Genomic DNA, 23,517 nt, shown 5'->3' on the forward strand with positions numbered 1-23,517 from the left:
AACAACCTATCCCTTAACGTAACCAAGATTTAGGAGATTATTGTGGACTACAGGAAAAGTAGGACCGAGCACGCCCCCATTATGTTCCAAATTCTAAAGTGACAGTTCAGTGTGCTAAGGATATTGAAAATTCATCAATAACTGCATTGGGAATGACTTAGCTAGTCTCTTTGTATACAAGCACAACTGCTCCACTGAATGGAGAGTCTTTACTCTAACTACCACTGTATACCGGTATATGTAATATTTATTATTTGTTTTAGTGTCATATATGTGCGATGAAGTGATGGTAGATGGGCACATTTGGAAAGAAGTGGATTCATCCAAACAGGCTGATTAATCGACTTTCTGATCTAAACATGACACATCCATGAAAACCATACTTGTCCACATGTTGTATGTGTTGACCTTTAAATTAATAGTGTTGCATTTTAGTAAATACCACTGATATTAAATAAATGACACAATTCATTACCGATTACGTTAATCTCTGGCGTCGATGGCATTTGTCAAAACAACATGGTGCCGTGACGGCAAAGACAGTACAGTAGGAACACAGATAGAACAATGAAACAGATATTTCACCAGATTTATAAATGTGAAGCATCCACTTGGCGATGAAGCCCACTGCCCGGCAGTGGGAGAAGATGGAATTAGATGGATTTTGGTCAACATTCTGCAACTTTTCTCATCAATGAAACATTTGATCTCAAAACCGTTTTCTCTTCCCAAAACTAAAATCTGTTATGAACCGAGTGGATTAAGTTTTGTAGACTTTACCCTTTGCAAACGTTTTGAAATTTGCATTGCTTAGAAGGAGTGCAAAGGTGAATTGAGTTATTGCACACACGCACTTCACAGAGGAGGTGTTCTCTAACGGAAATATGCAGACGCATACTAGAACACGCCAATAGGATCTCGCTAGCTCGTGCTTGGCTCTGCCCAACACCTTGCTTGTTCTGCACACTATGACTCATTTGTTCCCATTGGCAACGACAGGCTGTGGTCTATCTTGGTTTAGTTGTACAAATCTTTGGTAGAAAGACACTAAAACTGCTTCTCCAATAGAAATCCCTGATTACACCTGTAGGCAATATCATACCGATGTTAGCTAGCAAAGCTCATGCGTAGAAACGTGACAAAGTGATATTAGGATATATAAGTTATCCTGTATGAGCTTTGTGCCGAATACATTACATTGTTGCAGGTGTCAAGTTTATAGGCATGTTGCAGCAGTGTGTATGAGTGAGGTTCCTAGATGTGAGAAGTGTGCAGAAGGGCATGAGACAAAGGAATGTGTAGCATTGGGGAAAGTTGTGGTATGTGTTAATTGTTGGGGTGCCCAAGTGGCTGGGGATCAGAAATGTCCTGTGCGAGAGAGGCAGGTTGAGGTTTCCAGGGTTAGAGTAGTGCAGAAGTTCTCATGTGTTGAGTTAGTGAAGAAAGTAGAGGAAGATGGGTCAAGGGGGAGGGATCCTGAGAGGAGTGGTGTGAGTAGCAGATCTGTACCAGTACAGAGGGATAGGCCAACAAGATATATATGTTTTAGTAAGATTGGAGTTTTAGCATTTATAGCAATGGTTATAAACTGTACTGCAGGGAAGTAATGTAAGTAGCAGAAAATGTAGGTTGTGGTGGCAGCTGCAGAGAGGTATTTGTGTGTGGGAGACTTGACATCAGAAGGGTTACATTGTCTTAAGTGGCAATGTCCCTTCCTTTCAGGTTATTGACCTGAGGTAGGACTAAATAGATTTAAATAGTGGAGTAGGGTGCTGTTATTTTTTTTATTTTTTTGTGAGTGTTGTGTTAGATTATGGTAGTGTATTTGTTTATTTATGGGTTATTTTTCAAGCAAAGTACTCCAGTCTAGTAGGTGGCAGTAATGAAACATTTATTGGATGCCAACCTCCGTTAAAACCTATCGAAGAAGAAGTTCTCGATGATTTTGTTATCTGAAGAATGTATGCCGCAATGTTTTAGTCGACCGGCCCAGTTATTAACGAGACAGCTTCTGGTTGCGGGGAATAGTTTGTACTTTAATCAACATTTTAAGTGAGTGTTAAATGTCAGATACTATCCACTTTAAAATCTCTCATGAAATTAGCAAATAATTAACCAGCTAAACGTAACGTTACTTAGCCACACAATGACAGCAGTAGCTAGCTTTGCTACCTAGCTAGCGCGGGCTGACTAAGCATTAGCAGGATAGCATTTATAGCTAGCTCCGTAACACAAGGTAGCAAATTATCTTTAATAGCTAGCTAACCAAGGAAATATATATTTATAACCAGCCAGTCTAGCTACCTCGCCTAGGTGTGCCAGATACGCACAAATTCTAGCTAGCTAGCCTAGGAATCATGTTAGCCTGTTAATGAGATTAATCTCTGCTGGCGTCACCCGGCTATTCCAGTGCAAACTCAAACCAGCCAAGGAAAATTACACTCGTGCTTTGAACAAGGTATCTTAGCTTGTAGTAAACCAGTAGCTAGCTATTATAACTCATATGAGTTGTTTACTTGGTGTACAGAGCTGTTTAACGGTAAATTGTTAATTTATTGAGGAGTGTGGTTAGTAACGTTAATCCATGTGTTTGCTGTTGTTTTCATAGTGGACTGGTTGATACACCCAGATATTTAAAACTTATTTTCAGGTCAACCTATTCAATTCTGCATATCTGCCTGTTGAAATCATTGTTTATTTTCAATGTATTTGTAAAAATCTCCGACGCGCTCGTGTGCACAGTACTATCTGTCCGCTGTTGACTGAATGCTGGCGCCTGCTCAGCCAATGAAGGGCAGTCAATTCTCCACCTTGATTCTTGATTGAGGCACTGCCAATTTGGGATCTAAATATCCCCCTGCCTGTAGATTGCTTGTCTAGTCAAATTCTAAATAGTGGGTAGAATAATAACAAGATGTGCTGTGCTGTGCTGTACAGGCTTGCCGTCTCTGCCCCTCAGAATGACAGACCCTGCCATGAAGAGGGTGGTCAGTGAGATCCTCCGCTCTCCAGAGGACAAACGGGTCTACAGGGGTCTAGAGTTCACCAATGGCCTGAAGGCCGTGCTCATCAGTGACCCCACCACAGACAAGTCCTCAGCAGGGCTGGACGTTAACATAGGTACAGTATTCCACACCTCTAGCCTAGCCTTCAGGCAGTCTCCCAGCCATATTCTTAACACCAGGACCCCTGGTCTCCCTCTTTCATTATTTTTCTACTGGTGTCTCCACCCCTCTCTACTGCTCCCATAGCAAACCCAATCTCTCCTTAAATGTTCTCTCTTTCTGTGTCTTTATTTATTTGTTTCAACCCCTGTTAACATTGTCTCTGGTATTTGTGTAAAATCTTATGCTTCCATTTCTCTTTTTCACTCCTAGTTTATTTCCCACAGGTCCACATTGAAGAGTATCCTTTTATAGCACTCTCTTTCTACCTCTGTTTTTCTCCCTTAATTTAAAAACATGCTCCGGTACTATTTTTTTAAACCTCCTGCTTTGAGCTGGATTTGTCAATGTGTAGTTCATACGTGCAGAATTACTGTTTTACCTCAATTAGCCACGAAATCCCTAGTTTGAAAGCGACTTTTCTTGAAGCTGTGCCCTAAATTTCCTGCAACGTGGGCCAGCTCCCTACCAATTCAAGTTCTCGCCAACGAGCTTCAGCCCTTCGCATTTGAGTGACAGCTAGCAAGAGGCCTGCCCAGCGTTAGCCAATGAGGTTGCAGGCCGGGCCCAATGGCTAAGTGGTCACAGCAGAGAGAGTGCAATGATGTGCACATATGTGACACAGTACACAATTTTCACGGACCACTTTTGGCTCGTGTGTGCTACTTTCAGAACTACTGGTTAAAAAGTATACAAAAGTACCACAGAATCTCTTTAACAGGATTTGAACTATGCCAGCCTGAAAGCTTGAATCCTTTAGTGTCTTTGTGGTTAAAAACAGCATCTCTCCAGTGTTATGGCTGCCAGCAGCTTAACATCAATTTAAGTTGTTTTATTTTATGCGCAGCAGTGTGTGGAAGCAAATAAACATACTAATTATCTGTTCGACACATGTCTGCAACCTCAGGTTCTTTGTCGGACCCAGGGAACATATCAGGCATTGCCCACTTCTGCGAACACATGCTGTTCTTGGGCACAGAGAAGTACCCCAAGGAGAATGAGTACAGCCAGTTTCTCAGTGAGCATGCTGGCAGCTCCAATGCCTTCACCAGTGGCGAGCACACCAACTACTACTTTGACGTATCCCATGAGCACCTGGAGGGAGCACTAGACAGGTGGGTTCATTAGGGCACAATGTAGACATGGACTTTTTGCAACATGGACTTTACTTATTGGACAACAAGCATTTCTTATTGGACAAGTTCAGCTAGCCCTTCCCCTTTTGTTTCCTTTCTTCCGTTAGGTGCTTTTTGAATATGACCCAGGTTATGGCATAGAAATTCTCCCATGACTCTCCCATTTTGACAGCTTGGATGTGCCACTGTAACCCGATTAGGCTGTCTGTGTGAAATATTATGTTTTTCCTTATGACTATCCAATTTATGTTGCTGTAAAATCCCTCCCAAACTGGACTGGCCTCTAGTTGGCAGAGAAGTGGTATAAAATAAGTTTTCTTTACATACTCAACTGAGCCGTCTGTTGTTTTTCGATGTTGAATAATGAACTACTCAGGTTCTATAGAGCCACATGATGTGTGTAGACTAAGTGGGTGTTCTCTAAATATTAATATGGGATCCATCCCCTGGGTCTACCTGAGGTGCGTTCAGTTTGCCTGAACTTGTGCAATGTTACGCAACGGTTTGTACCGAACAACACGTTTCCCCAATAACGTTCTTGTATGTTCTTGAACCGACTTTGAGGTATGTTTGCAAGTGTTTGGTGGGTGTGGTGTGGCTGTAGCAACGAGTGACAACGTATTTAAATGGCCGAGGTAATGCTGTCAGCGTTCTACAACCCAACCCCCTCCCAGTTTTTCAATTGGTTGTTCAGTGCAGCACCGTTTCTGTTCAATTGAACGTTCCAGAACGTAAAATAAACGTACTGAACACAGCTCAGGCGTTAATCCCAGAGAGCCACCAGGACACGAGTCTCCAGTTACCAGTTTGTGTCAATTTCACCCCTACCTGTACCTGAGACCTCAAGGGTGGAATTGGTTTCTTTAGCTCTCATCTTAACTAGGCGTGGGTAAGTTGAAGGGTTACTTTTAGAATACAAACCATTGGATGGGGAAGCTTCAGGTCCCCGTCTTGAATGATGAGGCCCTTTTTAGAACACGCGCCTTTCCTCAGTCCATAAAGACAACTGTGTTACCTAAATTATGTGTTTTGGATAGAGTACTAGTGTATCCTCTAGCTGTAGATTTGGGTTAAGCTTACCCACTTTGTAATAATATTGCCTAGGAAGCACCTGTTCAAGCCTCAGTTTCTCATCCTAATAGTGCCATAGTGCTGCTGGTAATGCATGAAAACCATCTGGACAGCAATTCATTTCATTATTTATTAGGCTTTCTCTTTTCAAACGCTCATGAACGTAATGGAACACTGGAGTCTGTGATCTGGGTTTTGGAAGCCATTTTTCAATCCATATCATGAACCTTCAGAGAATAGTGCTACAAATGAAGGATGGTTGTTGAAAATGGGTGTATGGGGCTACCATAATAGTTTTTACAGGTAGAGAATGCCATTTGAATATATAATTGGACAACTTGCTTGTGTGACATCTCAGATTTCTGCTTCATCCAGCTACGTATGTTGACGATCTGTAGCTGCAGGCTGTGCAAAGCCTAGCTGTGGATGGCATTTACTTTGGCCAATTCACTTAATTGCAGTCATTCTGCTCTGCATGGCAGTTGATCTTGCTCAGTGGCATTCAAATAGCTTTGCATACAGGTCTGCCAAATGTCACTGCTGTCTATTGAGTCTGCAGACGAAAAGTATACATCTGAATTCAGACAGTGGGATTTTCCACATTTTACTGTAGTCATACACTTCTGGTCTGGAACCATAAATAGCGCACGCACACACCTAATACACCTTTTGCACAGTCATCACCTGAAGGCCTTCACCAGAACAATCAAGTTCATTTTCAAAAGAAATTAATCCAATGACCCCAGTGTTCTAATCTAAATAGCCTATTCTGCTGTTTTTGCTTAGTATACATGTTAACTTGTTAAATTAATGTCTTGTCCTGTATGTATCTAGGTTTGCTCAGTTCTTCCTGTGCCCGTTGTTTGACGAGAGCTGTAAGGACCGTGAGGTGAACGCTGTGGACTCCGAGCATGAGAAGAACCTGATGAATGATGCCTGGAGGCTGTTCCAGCTGGAGAAGGCCACTGGCAACCCCAACCACCCGTTCAGCAAATTTGGGACCGGTAAAAACCTCACGCCACCTTACATACTATAGACAGGGGTCAACCCAACCCAGCTAGTATCAACCCACGGTCATGTTCGTTAGGCACAAAATGGAATACAACAAACTGAAACAGGACTGAAAATGGAGGAACTACCAGGACTTCCTCTTCCGTTGCAAAACATTTAGGTACAGTTTTCCCATTATGAACATGACCCGGCAGTCCTGTTTAAAACAACTAAATTCCTCTCTGACTCTTTCTCTCTCTGATTGTGTTCTCATATGATTAGACTTAGAGTTGCTCCCAGGCAAGAAGAGCCAGCTGGTGGCAGTGTTGAGTTATATAAGCTTTATTTTCAGCTTATAATGGACCAGCTCGGGCCAAAACACTCAATAATAAGCGAATGTCGGAGACAAACACAGCCATGACATTCACAAAAACATCAATTTCTTAGAAATGCCTAAAGGGACACTTCAACACATACATTTTCACATGTATACACTGGTGCTGGAGATTATTAATATTTTGACCATGAAGTGGTGAAGGGTCCCTTTCACAGTTTCAATCTCTCCAGATGTTCTAGATGTTGTGTGGCTCTGTTATTTGTTTTAGCATAGGGAAATGCCCACCAGCTAGCCTGCCACAGATGAAGTGCTAGATTTGGGCTGTGGTTGTGTAGGCTAATTAGTAAAGTGCTAGCCCATAGAGGACAGAAAAGTGGTCAGTCTGTCACTGAGGGCCTTACTCAAAATTGAAATTTCATCACTGTTGGGATTCATTTCGTTCACCCATTGGTTTTCTTAGAACAAGCTTGTTTTCCTTATAAGTGGATGTATTCTCCCTCCCACTGTGGACTGTTTCATAAAGTCCTCTTTGATGATATTCTGGCATTTTACAAATTGAGTTGATGCTTTGATGTCCTCATTTTTGCCACTGACACTTTTTTCTTTTTTTCTTCAACACATCATATGACGATAAAGACCCTAGTCTTTTGTCCAGTTAGATCAAGCACTCCCTGCATTGTACATATATTACAAAAACATTAATAGATGCATTGACTAGCTGTTTAAGAATTATATCTGGTTGATTGTTCAGGTAACAAGTTGACTCTGGAGACCAGGCCATCCAAGGATGGGATCAACATCCGCCAGGAGCTCCTGAAGTTCCATTCCACCTACTACTCCTCCAATCTCATGGGACTGTGTGTGCTCGGAAGAGGTAAGGGTGTGTTGTGTGTATTGTGTTAGCCGGTGTGTTCGTGTACGCGCCAACGTCCACATATGTAACAAAGTACTTTGGTAAAAATACTTGAAAGTACTACTTAAGTTTTTTTGGGGGGGTATCTGTACTTTACTATTTATATTTTTGACAACTTTTACTTCACTACATTCCTAAAGAAAATTATGTACTTTTTACTCCATACTTTTCCCCTGACACCCAAAAGTACTCGTTACATTTTGAATGCTTAGCAGGACAGGGAAATTGTTCAATTCACACATTTATCAAGAGAATATCCCTAGTCATCCCTACTACCTCTGATCTGGCGGACTCACTAAACACATGCTTCATTTGTAAATTATGTTTGCGTGTTGGGGCGTACACCTAGCTATCCGTAAATAGAAAATGGTGCCGTCTGGTTTGCTTAATATAAGGAATTTGAAATGATTTACACTTTTACTTTCGATACTTAAGTTTATTTTTGAAATTATATTTACTTTTTGATACTTAAGTATATTTAAAACCAAATACTTTTAGACTTACTCAAGTAGGATTTTACTGGATGACTTTCACTTTTACTTGAGTCCTTTTCTATTAGGGTATCTTTACTTTTACTCAAGTATTACAATTGTCAGTGGTGGAAAAAGTATCCAATCAGAGAGTTGCTGCTTGGATCAGAGATCTTAAGCTGGTTTATATGGAGGAAATAACCTGTCAGCTATACAGAGCTAAAAGCTCTCACATCCTCTCTTAGGTCACACTAAAGGCTAGGAAGTGCTTTTCTAAACACTCCTCTCCTGTAACTGTCTGGGACTGAGCCCCTAAAACACTCAGCCAAGTCCTGCAGTTATCTGTTTGCTCAGCTGTTTGAACTAAAACTTCCAACTAAAAGTATGGGTCTTATATCACTTAATATTGTGGGGGCTATAGCGCCTACCTAGCTCAAATTCTAGATGTCAGATTAAAATGAGACTATAGCAAAGGCAGTATTGTACGAATATTATTTATTTTATTTCACCTTTAATTAACCAGGTAGGCTAGTTGTTCTCATTTACAACTGCGACCTGGCCAAGAATAAATGTAACAGTATAGCTTCCGTCCCTCTCCTCGCCCTACCTGGGCTCAAACCAGGGACCCTCTGCACACATCGACAACGGCAACCCTCGAAGCATCGTTGCCCATCGCTCCACAAAAGCCGCGGCCCTTGCAGAGCAAGGGGAACAACTACTTCAAGGTCTGTGCGAGTGATGTCACCGATTGAAATGCTATTAGCGCGCACACCGCTAACTAGCTAGCCATTTCACATCGGTTACATAAAGCAAAGCAGTTCGACACACAACACAGAGTTACACATGGAATAAACAAACAGTCAATAATACAGTAGAACAAATCTATATACAGTGTGTGCAAATGAGGTAAGATAAGGGAGGTAAGGCAATAAATAGGCCATGGTGGCGAAGTAATTACAATATACCAATTAAACACTGGAGTGATTGATGGGCAGAAACTGCTTCTCCAATGGAAATCCCAGATCATGCTTGTAGGCAATGTCATGGTGACGTTGGCTAGCTAAGCTCATGCGCAGAAATACCTCATCGGATCTTACGGTCTTCTCGCAGCGAACTGTGCATGTGCCGCCGTCAAATCAAAAGCACTCCTTCGATATGAAGTTGTTTTTGTCAAATGAAAATGTCTCTTTCAGAAGGATGTAGAAATAACATGTTAATCTACTTAAGTCATTGGCTCGACTCTAGGTTGTGTCTTTACATTTGAAGAAAATTAACAACTCAGGAAGAATGTTTCACTTCTCATTCCGGACCAGACCAAATCTGAACCACTTATATGCTGGACCGGAGTTAGCTGTTCTACGAGTGGTCTGAGGCAGTCGGTAAATCCTTTTTTTTTTTCAAGTGCAACTTTAGTAACAATTGTTTTTGGGAAACGGCTCTGGAATTTAACGAAGCGCCTATGAAGGTTCTAACGATGAACTTAGCCTTAAGATGATTTTGGGAAACCAGGCCCTGGACAATAAATTGTGACAAAACACATCCATTTAAAAAAACATATTTTTAAGTGAAAATTAAATTTGTAGGACACTTTTTGTATGTGGAAATGTTGTATCTTCTGGTGAGAGGTAGGCATTGGTCTGAAACTGGAAAGCATTCAAACCTTCTCAAACAGCCTAATTTATATTCTTTAGAGGAATAATGGACTTTACAGTGTCCTGCTATTAAAATAATGTTTATGTATGTGTATACACTGCTCAAAAAAATAAAGGGAACACTAAAATAACACATCCTAGATCTGAATTAATGAAATATTCTGATTAAATACTTTTTTCTTTACATAGTTGAATGTGCTGACAACAAAATCAAACAAATTATCAATGGAAATCAAATTTATCAACCCATGGAGGTCTGGATTTGGAGTCACACTCAAAATTAAAGTGGAAAACCACACTACAGGCTGATCCAACTTTGATGTAATGTCCTTAAAACAAGTCAAAATGAGGCTCAGTAGTGTGTGTGGCCTCCACGTGCCTGTATGACCTCCCTACAACGCCTGGGCATGCTCCTGATGAGGTGGCGGATGGTCTCCTGAGGGATCCATCCCACACCATGACTGACCCACCGCCAAACCGGTCATGCTGGAGGATGTTGCAGGCAGCAGAACGTTCTCCACGGCGTCTCCAGACTCTGTCACGTCTGTCACGTGCTCAGTGTGAACCTGCTTTCATCTGTGAAGAGCACAGGGCCAGTGGCGAATTTGCCAATCTTGGTATTCTCTGGCAAATGAACAACGTCCTGCACGCTGTTGGGCTGTAAAGCACAACCCCCACCTGTGGACGTCGGGCCCTAATACCACCCTCATGGAGTCTGTTTCTGACCGTTTGAGCAGACACATGCACATTTGTGGCCTGCTGGAGGTCATTTTTCAGAGAAGTGTTCCCTTTATTTTTTTGAACAGTGTATGTGTTTTTAGATATAGGCCAATTGTAAATGTGTATTGTAGCGTCACCTTTATTGCAAAAATAATTAGAAATACACACAACTTAAGCTACATATTCATTTGAGTGAGGTAATGAACTGCCCATTGATCAGCACAGCAATTATAAAACAGGATCATGCTTGCAAAACGTGTTTCTGAGCTTATGTCAATATTATACAGGTAAGCTAACGATTACAGAAATGAGGAATGGAGGGAGACAGGCTCTATATACCTCCTATATATGTGTGACTGTCCAACACACCACCACCTGTTATTATGTTGGGCACCTACTGACCCAAAAAATATGTTATGAAATAGTTTTTTCTCAATGACATGTATTGCTAAAAATATTTAAGTACAGGCAGGCACCACATTACAACAAGACAAAACGCCTCAATCAATCATGATGGTCTTATAAGTATAAAAGCAAAGCTTGCTTTTATATAATTTAAAAACAGCTTGAAAAAGGTAGTAGAATGGGACTAGTGTGGCATTTGCGTGAGGAATCCAATACTTTAACTTGTATGCTGTACAAATCACATTATTGTGGAAACACCTCTAAGAATATGAATTATGTTGTTTGAGAAGGTTTAAATCCTAAGCAACCTGCCTACACATTGTTTCAAGTACAATACCAACATAGCTACTGTAGTAGGTCAAAGCGGTGTGCTGGAAAACCTTGGTAGAGCATGGGTGGAGTAGGCGTTGTGGAGCTCATGTGAATTTCCTTTATTGTTCGGCATCAGACCACTGCCTACTTCTTCCAAACAAAAATCTTTGGTTCCCCTGGGTGTACTTTTTGTTTTTTCCCCCAAGCACTACACATCTGATTCAAATAATCAAAGCTTGGTGATTTGAATCAGCTGTGTAGTGCTAGGCCAAAAAACAAAATGAGTTTGGGAAACCCTGCCTTCGAATGTAATACAGTACATTTCAGTCTAAGCAGGGATCAGGACCAAAGAGAATAATTGATATAAGACGTCTACTTTCACAGTTGCAGTTATTTCCCCTTTAATACTGTGTCCCCACCAGCCCCAGTAAAAAAATCCCGAATAACCCTTGTTCACCTTTCCAATTCTGTGAGCCACAGACGAGCCATGATCCAACGAGTCACTGGGGATACAGTAGGCTGTGTCACTGGTGTGTCCATTACCAGTTGAAATGGTCCATTTAGTGACACCATGTCCTCTATAGTGAAATTAAATGGGCTTGCACTTGGCAGCTGGGTTTACAATGGCATGACTTCATTAATGGCTTTCACAGCTACACGGTTGATAGTGTCTGGGCACATTTTGCTAGCATTATTGACCGCTCTTGTTACTGTACAAGATTCCAAACCTAACTTACAGGATGGAAACAGTGCTTCATCTACATGCAATTAAATGCTACATAACAGATACAGTTGAAGTCGGAAGTTTACATGCACTTAGGTTGGAGTTATTAACTCATTTTTCAACTTATCCAAAAATGTCTTGTTAACAAACTATAGTTTTGGCAAGTTGGTTAGGACATCTATTTTGTGCATGACACAAGTCATTTTTCCTAACAATTGTTTACAGACAGATTATTTCACTTATTCACTGTATCACAATTCCAGTGGGTCAGAAGTTTACATACACTAAGTTGACTGTGCATTTAAACAGCTTGGAAAATTCCAGAAAATGATAGACTTCTGATAGGCTAATTGACAATTTGAGTCAATTGGAGGTGTACCTGTGGATGTATTTTTTTTATTTTACCCCCTTTTTCTCCCCAATTACGTGGTATCCAATTGTTAGTCGTTATTGTCTTGTCTCATCGCTACAACTCCCGTACGGGCTCGGGAGAGACGAAGGTCGAGAGCCATGCGTCCTCCGAAACACAACCCAAGACCTCAGAAAAACAACTCTAGGCCTCCACAAGTCTGGTTCATCCTTGGGAGCAATTTCCTAACGCCTGAAGGTACCACCTTCATCTGTACAAACAATAGTACGCAAGTATAAACACCATGGGTGTCACGCCCTGACCTTAGTTATCTATGTTTTCTGTATTATTTTGGTCAGGTCAGGGTGTGACGGGTGGGTATATGTGTTTTTGTTCTGTCTAGGGATTTTGTATGTCTGTGGTTGCCAAGATTGGTTCTCAATCAGAGGCAGCTGTGTATCGTCGTCTCTGATTGGGGACCATATTTCGGGAGCCATATTCATTGGGTATTTTGTGGGATATTGTCTGTATTTGCCTGTGTCTACACTCGGTTTATATAGCGTCACGTTCGTTTTATTTTGTAAGTGTTTAGTGTTTCTTCGTTTAATTAAAGAGTATGTATTCGTATCACGCTGCGCCTTGGTTTCCTCCTTATGACTAACGTGACAGTGGGATCACGCAGCCGTCATACCGCTCAGGAAGGAGACTCGTTCTGTCTCCTAGAGATGAACGTACTTTGGTGCGAAAAGTGCAAATCAATCACAAGACAACAGCAAAGGACCTGGGGAAGATGCTGGAGGAAACGGGTACAAAAGTATCTATATACACAGTAAAACGAGTCCTATATCGACATAACCTGAAAGGCCGCTCAGCAAGGAAAAAGCCACTGCTCCAAAACCGCCATTCATAAAAGCCACACTATGGTTTGCAACAGCACATGGGGATAAAGATCATACTTTTTGGAGAAATGTCCTCTGGTCTGATGAAACAAAAATAGAACTGTTTGGCCATAATGACCATCGTTATGTTTGGAGGAAAAAGGGGGAGGCTTGCTAGCCAAAGAACACCATCCCAACCGTGAAGCACGGGGGTTGCAGCATCATGTTGTGGGGGTGCTTTGCTGCAGGAGGGGACTAGTGCACTTCACAAAATAGATGGCATCATGAGGAAGGAAAATGATGTGGAAATATTGAAGCAACATCTCAAGACATCAGTCAGGAAGTTAAAGCTTGGTCGCAAATGGGTCTTCCAAATGGACAATGACACCAAGCATACTTCCAAAGTTGTGGCAAAATGGCTTAAGGACAACAAAGTCAAGGTCAATGGCAGTCAATGGCCGTCACAAAGCCCGGACCTCAAACCTATAGAACATTTGTGGGCAGAACTGAAAATGCGTGTATGAGCAAGGAGGACTACAAACCTGACTCAGTTACACCAGCTCTGTCAGGAGGAATGGGCCAAAATTCACCCAACTTATTGTGGGAAGCTTGTGGAAGGCTACCTGTAACTGTTGACCCAAGCTAAACAATTTAAAGGCAATGCTACCAAATACTAATTTAGTGTATGTAATCTTCTGACCCATTGGGAATGTGACGAAATAATGAAAAGCTGAAATAAATCCTTCTCTTATTCTGACATTTCACATTCTTAAAATAAAGTGGTAATCCTATGTAGAGGTCGACCGATTATGATTTTTCAACGCCGATACCGATTATTGGAGGACCTAAAAAAGTCGATGCCGACTAATCGGCCAATTTCTTTTATATTTTTTTAAATATGTTTTTTAAATGTACATTTATTTATTTGTAATAATGACAATTACAACAATACTGAATGAACACTTATTTTAACTTAGTATTATACATCAATAAAATCAATTTAGCCTCAAGTAAATAATGAAACATGTTCAATTTGGTTTAAGTAATGCAAAAACAAAGTGTTGGAGAAGAAAGTAAAAGTGCAATATGTGCCATGTAAGAAAGCTAACGTTTTAAGTTCCTTGCTCAGAACATGAGAACATATGAAAGCTGGTGGTTCCTTTTAACATGAGTCTTCAATATTCCCAGGTAAGATGTTTTAGGTTGTAGTTATTATAGGAATTATAGGACTATTTTAGGACTATTTCTCTCTATACCACTTTGTATTTCATTAACCTTTGACTATTGGATGTTCTTATAGGCACTTTAGTATTGCCAGTGTAACAGTATAGCTTCTGTCCCTCTCCTCGCCCCTACCTGGGCTCGAACCAGAAACACATCGACAACAGCCACCCTCGAAGCAGCTAGCCATTTCGCATCGGTTACACAAGCCTAATCTCGGGAGTTGATAGGCTTGAAGTCATAAACAGCGCAATGCTTGACGCACAATGAAGAGCTGCTGACAAAACGCACGAAAGTGGTGTTTGAATGAATGTTTACGCGCCTGCTTCTGCCCACCACCACTGCTCTATCAAATCATAGACTTAGTTATAACATGATAACACACAGAAATACGAGCCTTAGGTCATTAATATGGTTGAATCCGGAAACTATCATCTTGAAAACAAGACGTTTATTACTTCAGTGAAATACGGAACCGTTCCGTATTTTGTCTAACGAGTGGCATCCATAAGTCTAAATATTCCTGTTACATTGCACAACCTTCAATGTTATGTCATAATTACGTAAAATTCTGGCAAATTAGGCGGGCCAAACTGTTGCATATACACAGACTCTGCGTGCAATGAACGCAAGAGAAGTTATACAATTTCACCTGGTTAATATTGCCTGTTAACCTGGATTTCTTTTAGCTAAATATGCAGGTTTAAAAATATTTACTTGTGTATTGATTTTAAGAAAGGCATTGATGTTCATGGTTAGGTACACATTGGAGCAATGATACGCACCGCATCGATTATATGCAACGCAGGACACGCTCGATAAACTAGTAATATCATCAACCATGTGTAGTTAACTAGTGATTATGATTGATTGTTTTTTATAAGATAAGTTTAATGCTAGCTAGCAACTTACCTTGGCTTACTGCATTCGCGTAATAGGCAGTCTCCTCGTGGAGTGCAATGAGAGGCAGGTGGTTAGAGCATTGGACTAGTTAACTGTAGGGTTGCAAGATTGAATCCCCCGAGCTGACAAGGTAAAAATCTGTCGTTCTGCCCCTGAACAAGGCTGTTAACCTACCGTTCCCAGGCCGTCATTGAAAATAAGAATGTGTTCTTAACTGACTTGCCTAGTTAAATAAAGATTAAATAAAGGTGTAAAAAAATAAAAAATCTGCCAAATCAGTGTCCAAAAATACAGATTTCCGATTGTTATGAAAACTTGAAATCGGCCCTAATTAATCGGCCATTCCGATTAATCGGTCAACCTCTAATCCTAACTGACCTAAGACAGGGAATTGTGAAAAACTGAGTTTAAATGTGTTTGGCTAAGGTGTATGTAAACTTCCGACTTCAATTATATTTGAAGTGTTTTGTCATTTGAATTGTTTGAGTATGATTCCAGGAAGATGGACTATCTTAATAAATGAAACTAATCTCGCCCTTTTTCTCATTCACAGAGTCATTAGATGAGCTCACCACCATGGTGGTTAAGCTGTTTGGCGAAGTGGAGAACAAGAATGTGCTTATCCCCGAGTTCCCCAACCACCCCTTCCAGGAGGAGCATCTCAAGGTGAGCTCCTTAGTTTCTCCCTCCAAGACACAAATAATTATATGGATACACAATCAAATACATCATCCCATGGAAAAGTTGTGCTTCTGAGGTACTTTTTGTTTTCTCAATTCAAATATCTCATCCCTAATTTTCCTTCATAGCAATTCTACAAAGTGGTGCCTATCAAGGACATTAGGAACCTGTATGTGACGTTCCCTATCCCAGACCTGCAGAAGTACTACAAGTCCAACCCAGGCCACTATCTGGGCCACCTGATAGGCCACGAGGGCCCAGGGAGCCTGCTGTCTGAGCTCAAATCCAAAGGTAGGCCAGAGGGCTATGATTATGAAAATGGCTGAAACCCTATTTCTTAAATAACCCCACAGCACCCCCCCCCCCCCCCCCCCCCCCCCTTTGTGAACTATACTCCTACTTGATTTTTATTAGAACATTTGTACTTGTACTGACTTTGCTGATGGGTACTATTTGTTTGGGGGGGGGGGGGGGGGGTGTACTTACTATGACAGATATGTGGTTGACCCACTTAGAGATCTTAAGATGAATGCAGTAACTATAAGTCACTATGGATAAGACTCTCTGCTAAATGAATAAAATGTAGAAATATGTAAGTCTTAATTATTCAAGGGTTTATACTGGCCGTACATGCTGTAGAAGTGTTTGTATTTGAATTGATCATGAGAGCTTTGCCCTTTATTCTTGTGCAGGCTGGGTAAACACGCTGGTCGGAGGCCAGAAAGAGGGAGCTAAAGGCTTCATGTTCTTCATCATCAATGTGGACCTGACAGAGGAGGGACTCTGTAAGCATTAGGATCTCAGGGATTGTGTTTTGTTCATGTGTTTGTGCCCACACCCTCATGTCATAAAGCTGTCTGTGTGTGGCATTCGGAAAGTATTCAGATCTCTTGACTTTTTCCACTTTTTGCTACATTACAGCCTTATTCTGAAATCGATTAAATAAATAAATCTTCACACAAAGCCCCATAATGACAAAGCGAAAACAGGTTTTTAGACATTTATGCAAACCTTATTTACATATTTATTTAGACCCTTTGCTATGAGACTCGAAATTGAGCTCAGGTGCATCCTTTTCTATTGATCATCCTTGAGATGTTTCTACAACTTGATTGGAGTCCACCTGTGGTAAATGAAATTTATTGGACATGATTTGGAAAGGCACACGCCTGTCTATATAAGGTCCCACAGTCGACAGTGCATATCGGAGCAGAAGAGATGAAGGAGATTGAAGGAATTGTCGGTAGAGATCTGAGACGACACGATTGTCGAGGCACAACTGTGTCCCCAAGAACACAGTTTGGAACCACCAAGACGCTTCCTAGAGCTGGCTGCTTGGCCAAACTGAGCAGTCGGGGGAGAAGGGTCTTGGTCATCATCTCTACGGTGAAGCGTGGTGGCAGCATCATGTTGTGGGAATGTTTTTCAGCGGCAGGTACTGGGAGACTAGTCAGGATCGAGGGAAAGCTGAACGGAGGAAAGTACGGAGATCCTCAAAGAGAACCTGCCCCTGATTACTCAGGACCTCAGACTGGGGCAAAGTTTCAACTTCCAACAGGACAATGACCCTATGCACAGAGCCAAGACAGTGCAGGAGTGGCTTCAGAACAAGTCTCAATGTCCTCGAGTGGCTCAGCCGGTGCCTGGACTTGAAACCGATAGAACATTTCTGAGGAGACCTGAAAATAGCTGTGCAACAACACTCCCCGTCCAACCTGACAGAGCTTGAGAGTATCTGCAGAGAAGAATGGGAGAAACTCCCCAAATACAAGTATGTTGCGTCATACCCACGAAGACTCTGCTGTAATCAGTGCCAAAGGCGCTTCAACAAAGTACTGAGTAAAGGGTCTGAATACTTATGTGATATTTCATTTATTTATTTTTTATACATTTGCAAAAATTTCTAAACCTGTTTTTGCTTTGTCATTATGGGGTATTGTGTGTAGATTGAGGGAATTTTTTAGTATATTTTAGAAAAATGAATGTAACAATGTGGGAAGAGTCAAGGGGTCTGAATACTTTCCGAATGCACTGTATGCCCAACCTTGTGCGCTGAAGTGTAATTTGTTTCTGTAGTGCACGTGGATGACATCATCTTCCACATGTTCCAGTACATCCAGAAGCTGCGCATGAAGGGGCCTCAGGAGTGGGTCTTCCAGGAGTGCAAGGTAAGTATAGCACTGTAGTACCACTCACTTCGAGTTTCTGAGCTCTGGCTAGTTTCAGAGTGGCAGGTAGCGTAGGGGTTAAGAGCTTTGTGCCATTAACCGAAACGTTGCTGGTTCAAATCTCTGCGCCGACTAGTTGAAAAATCTCTCTGTGCCTTTGCGCAAGGGACATAACCTTAATTGCTCCTGTAAGTCACTCTGGATAAGAGCATCTGCTAAAATGACTAAAATCTTCTCACTGTTTTAGGATTGAGGGTCGTGCTGTCAGAAAACAATCAGTCAACTATTTATGCATAGTCCTTTTCACAAAACCAAAATGAAGTCAGGACCAAGACTGAGAAACGGACTCAAATCGTCTTTGTGGTGGCCTCATAGTTAAACCTCTGGTGTATTTAACAGTACACATGGAAAACATCTGAATTGTCTCATTGTGTTGCTCAATCCTCTGTATGTAATATGCTTTATTTGCATGTGATTGACATGTGACTTGTCTCTCCACCGCAGGACCTAAACACAGTGGCCTTCAGGTTCAAGGACAAGGAGCGGCCCCGTGGCTACACCTCCAAAGTGTCTGGATTACTGCACGTAGGTGGTGCTCTCTCCATTTCTTAAGGTCATCTCCACGGTGATGCACTGCAGCTCCGTGGCTCTGTTTGATGATGATGTCATCAGACTGCCTTGTCTACCAGCCTCTTATTTTGTGGGTAAAACTCAGCAGACTCAGCCCCAGTCTAAATTAAGCTGACATTCCTGCTAGAGTCAAAATATTACTGTTAGCAAGGCAGTCATAGAGGGTAGGATGTCCAGTGTATTTTGGTCTGTTGATTTTCTTTACCTATGTGTGCGTATCTTTTTTATTTTTTGTGAACTAAGCAGAGCACCAGTTCTGTGTACCAGTGAACCGTGTTCCCCTGCATGTGATACAGTAAAATGCATCCCCCATTGTTAGCACCTAAACCTGTTTTTCTTTTGTCCTTTGTTTTGCAGTACTACCCTCTGGAGGAGATCCTAGCAGCAGAGTACCTACTGGAGGACTTCAGGCCAGACCTGATAGAGATGGTGCTGGACAAGCTGAGGCCAGAATACGTCAGGTTAGTTCGGCTTGTTTTATTCTGTTTTCACATTCGTCTTTCCAGCATGGTTTCAGCGACTGTGGCGAATGCATTATCAAACCAGCGCAGTCCAGATTGGCTCAGCTCGGTCAGTTTTGCTCTGTAGTGTTGCAAGGGTACCAGCGCTCCACTCAACTACTTTCCTATGACACTTCTGTTTTGAAGTGCATTTTGATAAACATATTTGTAATGTCCTATATAATTGTTTTACCTTTTAATTATTTAACCTGGCAGGTCAGTTAAGAACAAATTCTTATTTACAATGACGGCCTACACCGGCCAAACCCGGATGACGCTGGACCAATTGTGTGCCGCCCTATGGGCCGGTTGTGATACAACCTGGAATCGAACCATGGTGTCTATAGTGACACCTATAGCAATGAGATGCTGTGCCTTAGGGTCTCCCGAGTGGCACAGCAGTCTATCTCCACTATATATGCAAAAGTATGTGGACAACCCTTCAAATGATTGGATTAGGCAATTTCAGCCACACCCGTTGCTGACAGGTATATAAAATTGAGCACACAGCCATTCAATCTCCTTAGGCTAATCTGGGTTTGGTTACATTTACATGCCGAATGCACAGTGCCAACAGTGAAGTTTGGTAGAGGAGGTATAATGGTCTAGGGCTGTTTTTCATGGTTCGGTCTAGGCCCCTTAGTTCCTGTTAAGGGAAATCTTAATCGTACAGCAATACAATGAGATTCTAGACGATTCTTTGCTTCCAACTTTGTGGCAACAGTTTGGGGACGGCCCTTTCCTGTTTCAGCATTACAATGCCCTCGTGCGCAGAGCGAGGTCCATACAGAAATGGTTTGTCGAGATCAGTATGGAAGAACTTGACTGGCCTGCACAGAGCCCCGACCTCGACCCCATCGAACACCTTTGGGATGAATTGGAACGCCTACTACGAGTCAGGCCTAATTGCCCAAAATCAGTGCCCAACCTCGCTAGTGCTCATGTGGATGAATGGAAGCAAGTCCCGGAAAGTATTCAGACCACTTGACTTTTTCCACATTTTATTACGGTACAGCCTTATTGTATTTTAAAAAAGTGTCTCAATCTACACACAATACCCCATAATGACAAAGGAAAAATGTATAAAAAAAAATATCCCTACTCAGCCCACTCCCAGACAGTCCAAGCTAAATTCTTGCTTGAGAAATTGCTCTTTGCTAAGAAACATTTTTATTTTTGACCATTGTTAAATCAAAATCACAGTAAGGTACTTAATTGTTACCCTGTAATGATTTAATATTGAGAATGAAATCGCTGCATTGGACTTTTAACATTCACCTAAACCTCGCACTGTTGAATTAAGAGAACTTTAAGAAACTGTTGAACCTGAATCAATGGGGAGCTCAGTAACACATTCTGCAGTATTACTACCACTACAGTCACTACTACTCTACTTCAGTCACTACTATTGGCATCCTACAAATAGAACACTGCTATGGAAGGCACTCGAGCTGATGTCATAAGGGCGATACAAATCTTCCGTAGGCAGCTCAGGGAAAATGGAGTGTGTCTGACTCTAAAACAATCTGACAAGGAGGTTTATAAATGCTAATAATGAGACCTGTTTCTGTCCGTCCTCTCACTGCAGAGTCGCAGTTGTCTCAAAGTCGTTTGAAGGGCAGACAGACAAGACTGAGGAATGGTATGGGACCCACTACAAACAGGAGCCCATCTCTGAGGAAGTCATCAAGGTGAGACTCAAATGCGTTCAAACTCGACAGATTTTCCATATTCTCATCACCCTATGGGTGAATCTCAGAAATCTTTGATTCCTCACGTCCTCTCCTTGCCTTATCCTCAAAACATATTGTAGAAGATTGGATTTTATTCTTCTCTGACATTTTCATTCAATGCATTTTCAGTAAGAGGAGCGGAAACAAGGACATAAGGAATAGAGGACCGATTTGAGATTCACCCTGATCTGACTGGGCGTCTTTTTAAATCGTCAATTGGCACTCTGCAATTACTACACCAATTTTTTTATTAAGAATATACAGTACCAGTCAAAAGATTGGACATATCTACTCATTTAAGGATTTTTCTTTATTTTTACTATTTTCTACATTGTAGAACTATGAAATAACATATGGAATCATGTAGTAACCAAAAAAGTGTTAAACAAATCTAAATATATTTTAGGTTTTTCAAAATAGCCACCCTTTGCCTTAAAGACAGCTTTGCACACTCTTGGCATTCTCAACTAGCTTCATGAGGAATTATTTTCCAACAGTCTTGAAGGAGTTCCCACATATGCTGTGCACTTGTTGGCTGCTTTTCCTTCACTCTGCGGTCCAACTCATCCCAAAACATCTCAATTGGGTTGAGTAATGCTGATTGTGAAGGCCAGGTCATCTGATGCAGCACTCATCACTCCTTCTTGGTCAAATAGCCCTTACACTGCCTGGAGGTGTGTTGGGTCATTGAACTGTTGAAAAAACAAATGATAGTCCCACTAAGCGCAAACCACATGGGATGGTGTGTCGCTGCAGAATGCTGTGGTAGCCATGCTGGTTAAGTGTGCCTTGAATTCTAAATAAATCAGTGTCACCAGCAAAGCACCATCACACCACCACCTCCGTGCTTCACGGTGGGAACCACACATGCGGAGATCATCCGTTCACCTACTCTGCGTCTCAAAGACACGGCGGTTGGAACCAAAAATGACACTTTTGGACTCATCAGACACATGGACAGATTTCCACCAGTCTAATGTCCATTGCTCGTGTTTCTTGGCCCAAACAAGTCTCTTCTTATTGGTGGGTTTTAGTAGTGGTTCATCTGCAGCAATTCAACCATGAAGGCCTGATTCACGCAGTCTCCTCTGAACAGTTGATGTTGAAATGTGTCTGTTACTTGATACTGTGAAGCATTTATTTGGGCTGCAATCTGAGGCTGGTAACTCTAATGAACTTATCCTCTGCAGTAGAGGTAACTCTTGCTCTTCCTTTCCAGTGGCGGTCCTCATGAGAGCCAGTTTCATCATACCGCTTGATGGTTTTTGCAACTGCACTTGAAGCAACTTTCAAAGTTATTGATATTTTCCAGATTGACTGACTTTCATGTCTTAAAGTAATGATGGACTGTGGTTTCTTTTTGCTTTTTTGCTTTTTTGTTCTTGCAATAATATGGACTTGGGCTTTTAGCCCTATTTGATATCTTCAGAATACCACCCCTACCTTGTCACAAACACAACTGATTGGCTCAAACGCATTAAGGAAAGAAATTGTCCATTGAAATGAATTTCAGGTGACTACCTCATAAAGCTGGTTGAGAGAATGCCAAGAGTGTGTCCAAACTTTTGACTGGTACTGTATACCCATTGATTCTTGATGAACATCTTATACATGCCTTGTGAGCTTAATTCAACTTGTGTTCCCCTTCAGAAACCAACAAATAAGCCTGTTTTACGCCATTGTTTGTAAACAATGTAATTGTAAATAAACACTGTATAGTTTCAACCATGTTTTGAGGCTATTTTGATATTATGGATTGTCAGTCCTTGCATCCATAGCTCTGTATGAATTTGAATGGTTACATTTTTCCAGCCACATACCAAAACAATTGGCGTTGTCTGCTTTTTTGTTGTTTGAACGGCAGATTCTCCAGGAATCGTCAGTCTATCCAATTGCTGTCACACATTCCCTAAATGATCTATCATACCATTACCCACAAGCCATTTATTTTATTAGTAAGGCACTGATGATCCACTGTCAACACCCCAGTGGTGAATGATGTTTAAAGCCACAGATGGCTCAATAATTTGCTGACTTTTTTTCTATTCAGTGTAGTATCGGGGTTCAAATGTGTGATGGTTTAGCAATAGTGAAGTTTTGATAGTAATTTTGCAGTAAGACTGACACTAGCACTGTGAATGTTCTCAATTCACCTTTCTGAAATAAAGCCTTGGGCCACTAACTCCACAGAGCTTATGATGTTACAAAAGCTTTTGTGGAAGGCTTTAATAGGTCCTGGGCACTCTGGAGCAGGTTTTCATTATGATCTCTCTGTACTTTGCTCTATTCATCTTTCCCTTGATCCTGACTAGTCTCCCAGTCCTTGCTGCTGAAAAACATCCCCACAGCATGATGCTGCCACCACCATTCTTCACCGTAGGAATGGTGCCAGGTTTCTTCCAGACGAGACACTTGGCATTCAGGCCAAAGTGTTCAATCTTGGTTTCATCATGGTCTGTGAGTCTTTAGGTACCTTTTGGCAAAATCCAAGCAGGCTTTCGTGTGCCTTTTATTGAGGACTGGCTTCTGTCTGGCCACTCTACCATGAAGGCCTGCTTTT

The 23,517-nt window shown here is 41.6% G+C and overlaps 1 protein-coding gene across 2 annotated transcripts in view; it reads left to right on the top strand.

Annotated features, from left to right (window-relative positions):
* Window positions 1-1,510: 1,510 nt before the first annotated feature.
* Window positions 1,511-23,517, top strand: part of LOC110526671 (insulin-degrading enzyme) — a 47,099-nt gene continuing 25,092 nt past the window's right edge. The window contains exons 1-12 of one of the 2 annotated variants that reach the window (XM_036982397.2): window positions 1,511-2,052; window positions 2,938-3,120; window positions 4,072-4,279; window positions 6,206-6,375; window positions 7,450-7,572; window positions 15,799-15,911; window positions 16,055-16,217; window positions 16,619-16,711; window positions 18,003-18,094; window positions 18,599-18,679; window positions 19,082-19,185; window positions 20,813-20,915. In XM_036982397.2, coding sequence (XP_036838292.1) covers window positions 2,961-3,120; window positions 4,072-4,279; window positions 6,206-6,375; window positions 7,450-7,572; window positions 15,799-15,911; window positions 16,055-16,217; window positions 16,619-16,711; window positions 18,003-18,094; window positions 18,599-18,679; window positions 19,082-19,185; window positions 20,813-20,915 — 1,410 coding nt within the window. In that variant the 5' untranslated portion in view covers window positions 1,511-2,052; window positions 2,938-2,960. Of the gene's footprint in view, window positions 2,053-2,937; window positions 3,121-3,391; window positions 4,280-6,205; window positions 6,376-7,449; window positions 7,573-15,798; window positions 15,912-16,054; window positions 16,218-16,618; window positions 16,712-18,002; window positions 18,095-18,598; window positions 18,680-19,081; window positions 19,186-20,812; window positions 20,916-23,517 lie in introns of those variants that run through there. The other variant, XM_090237024.1, reaches the window with a different exon arrangement.

This window comes from Oncorhynchus mykiss, chromosome 1 (genome assembly GCF_057628025.1).
Source record: "Oncorhynchus mykiss isolate SJ-2025 chromosome 1, ASM5762802v1, whole genome shotgun sequence".
Lineage (NCBI taxonomy): Eukaryota > Metazoa > Chordata > Actinopteri > Salmoniformes > Salmonidae > Oncorhynchus > Oncorhynchus mykiss.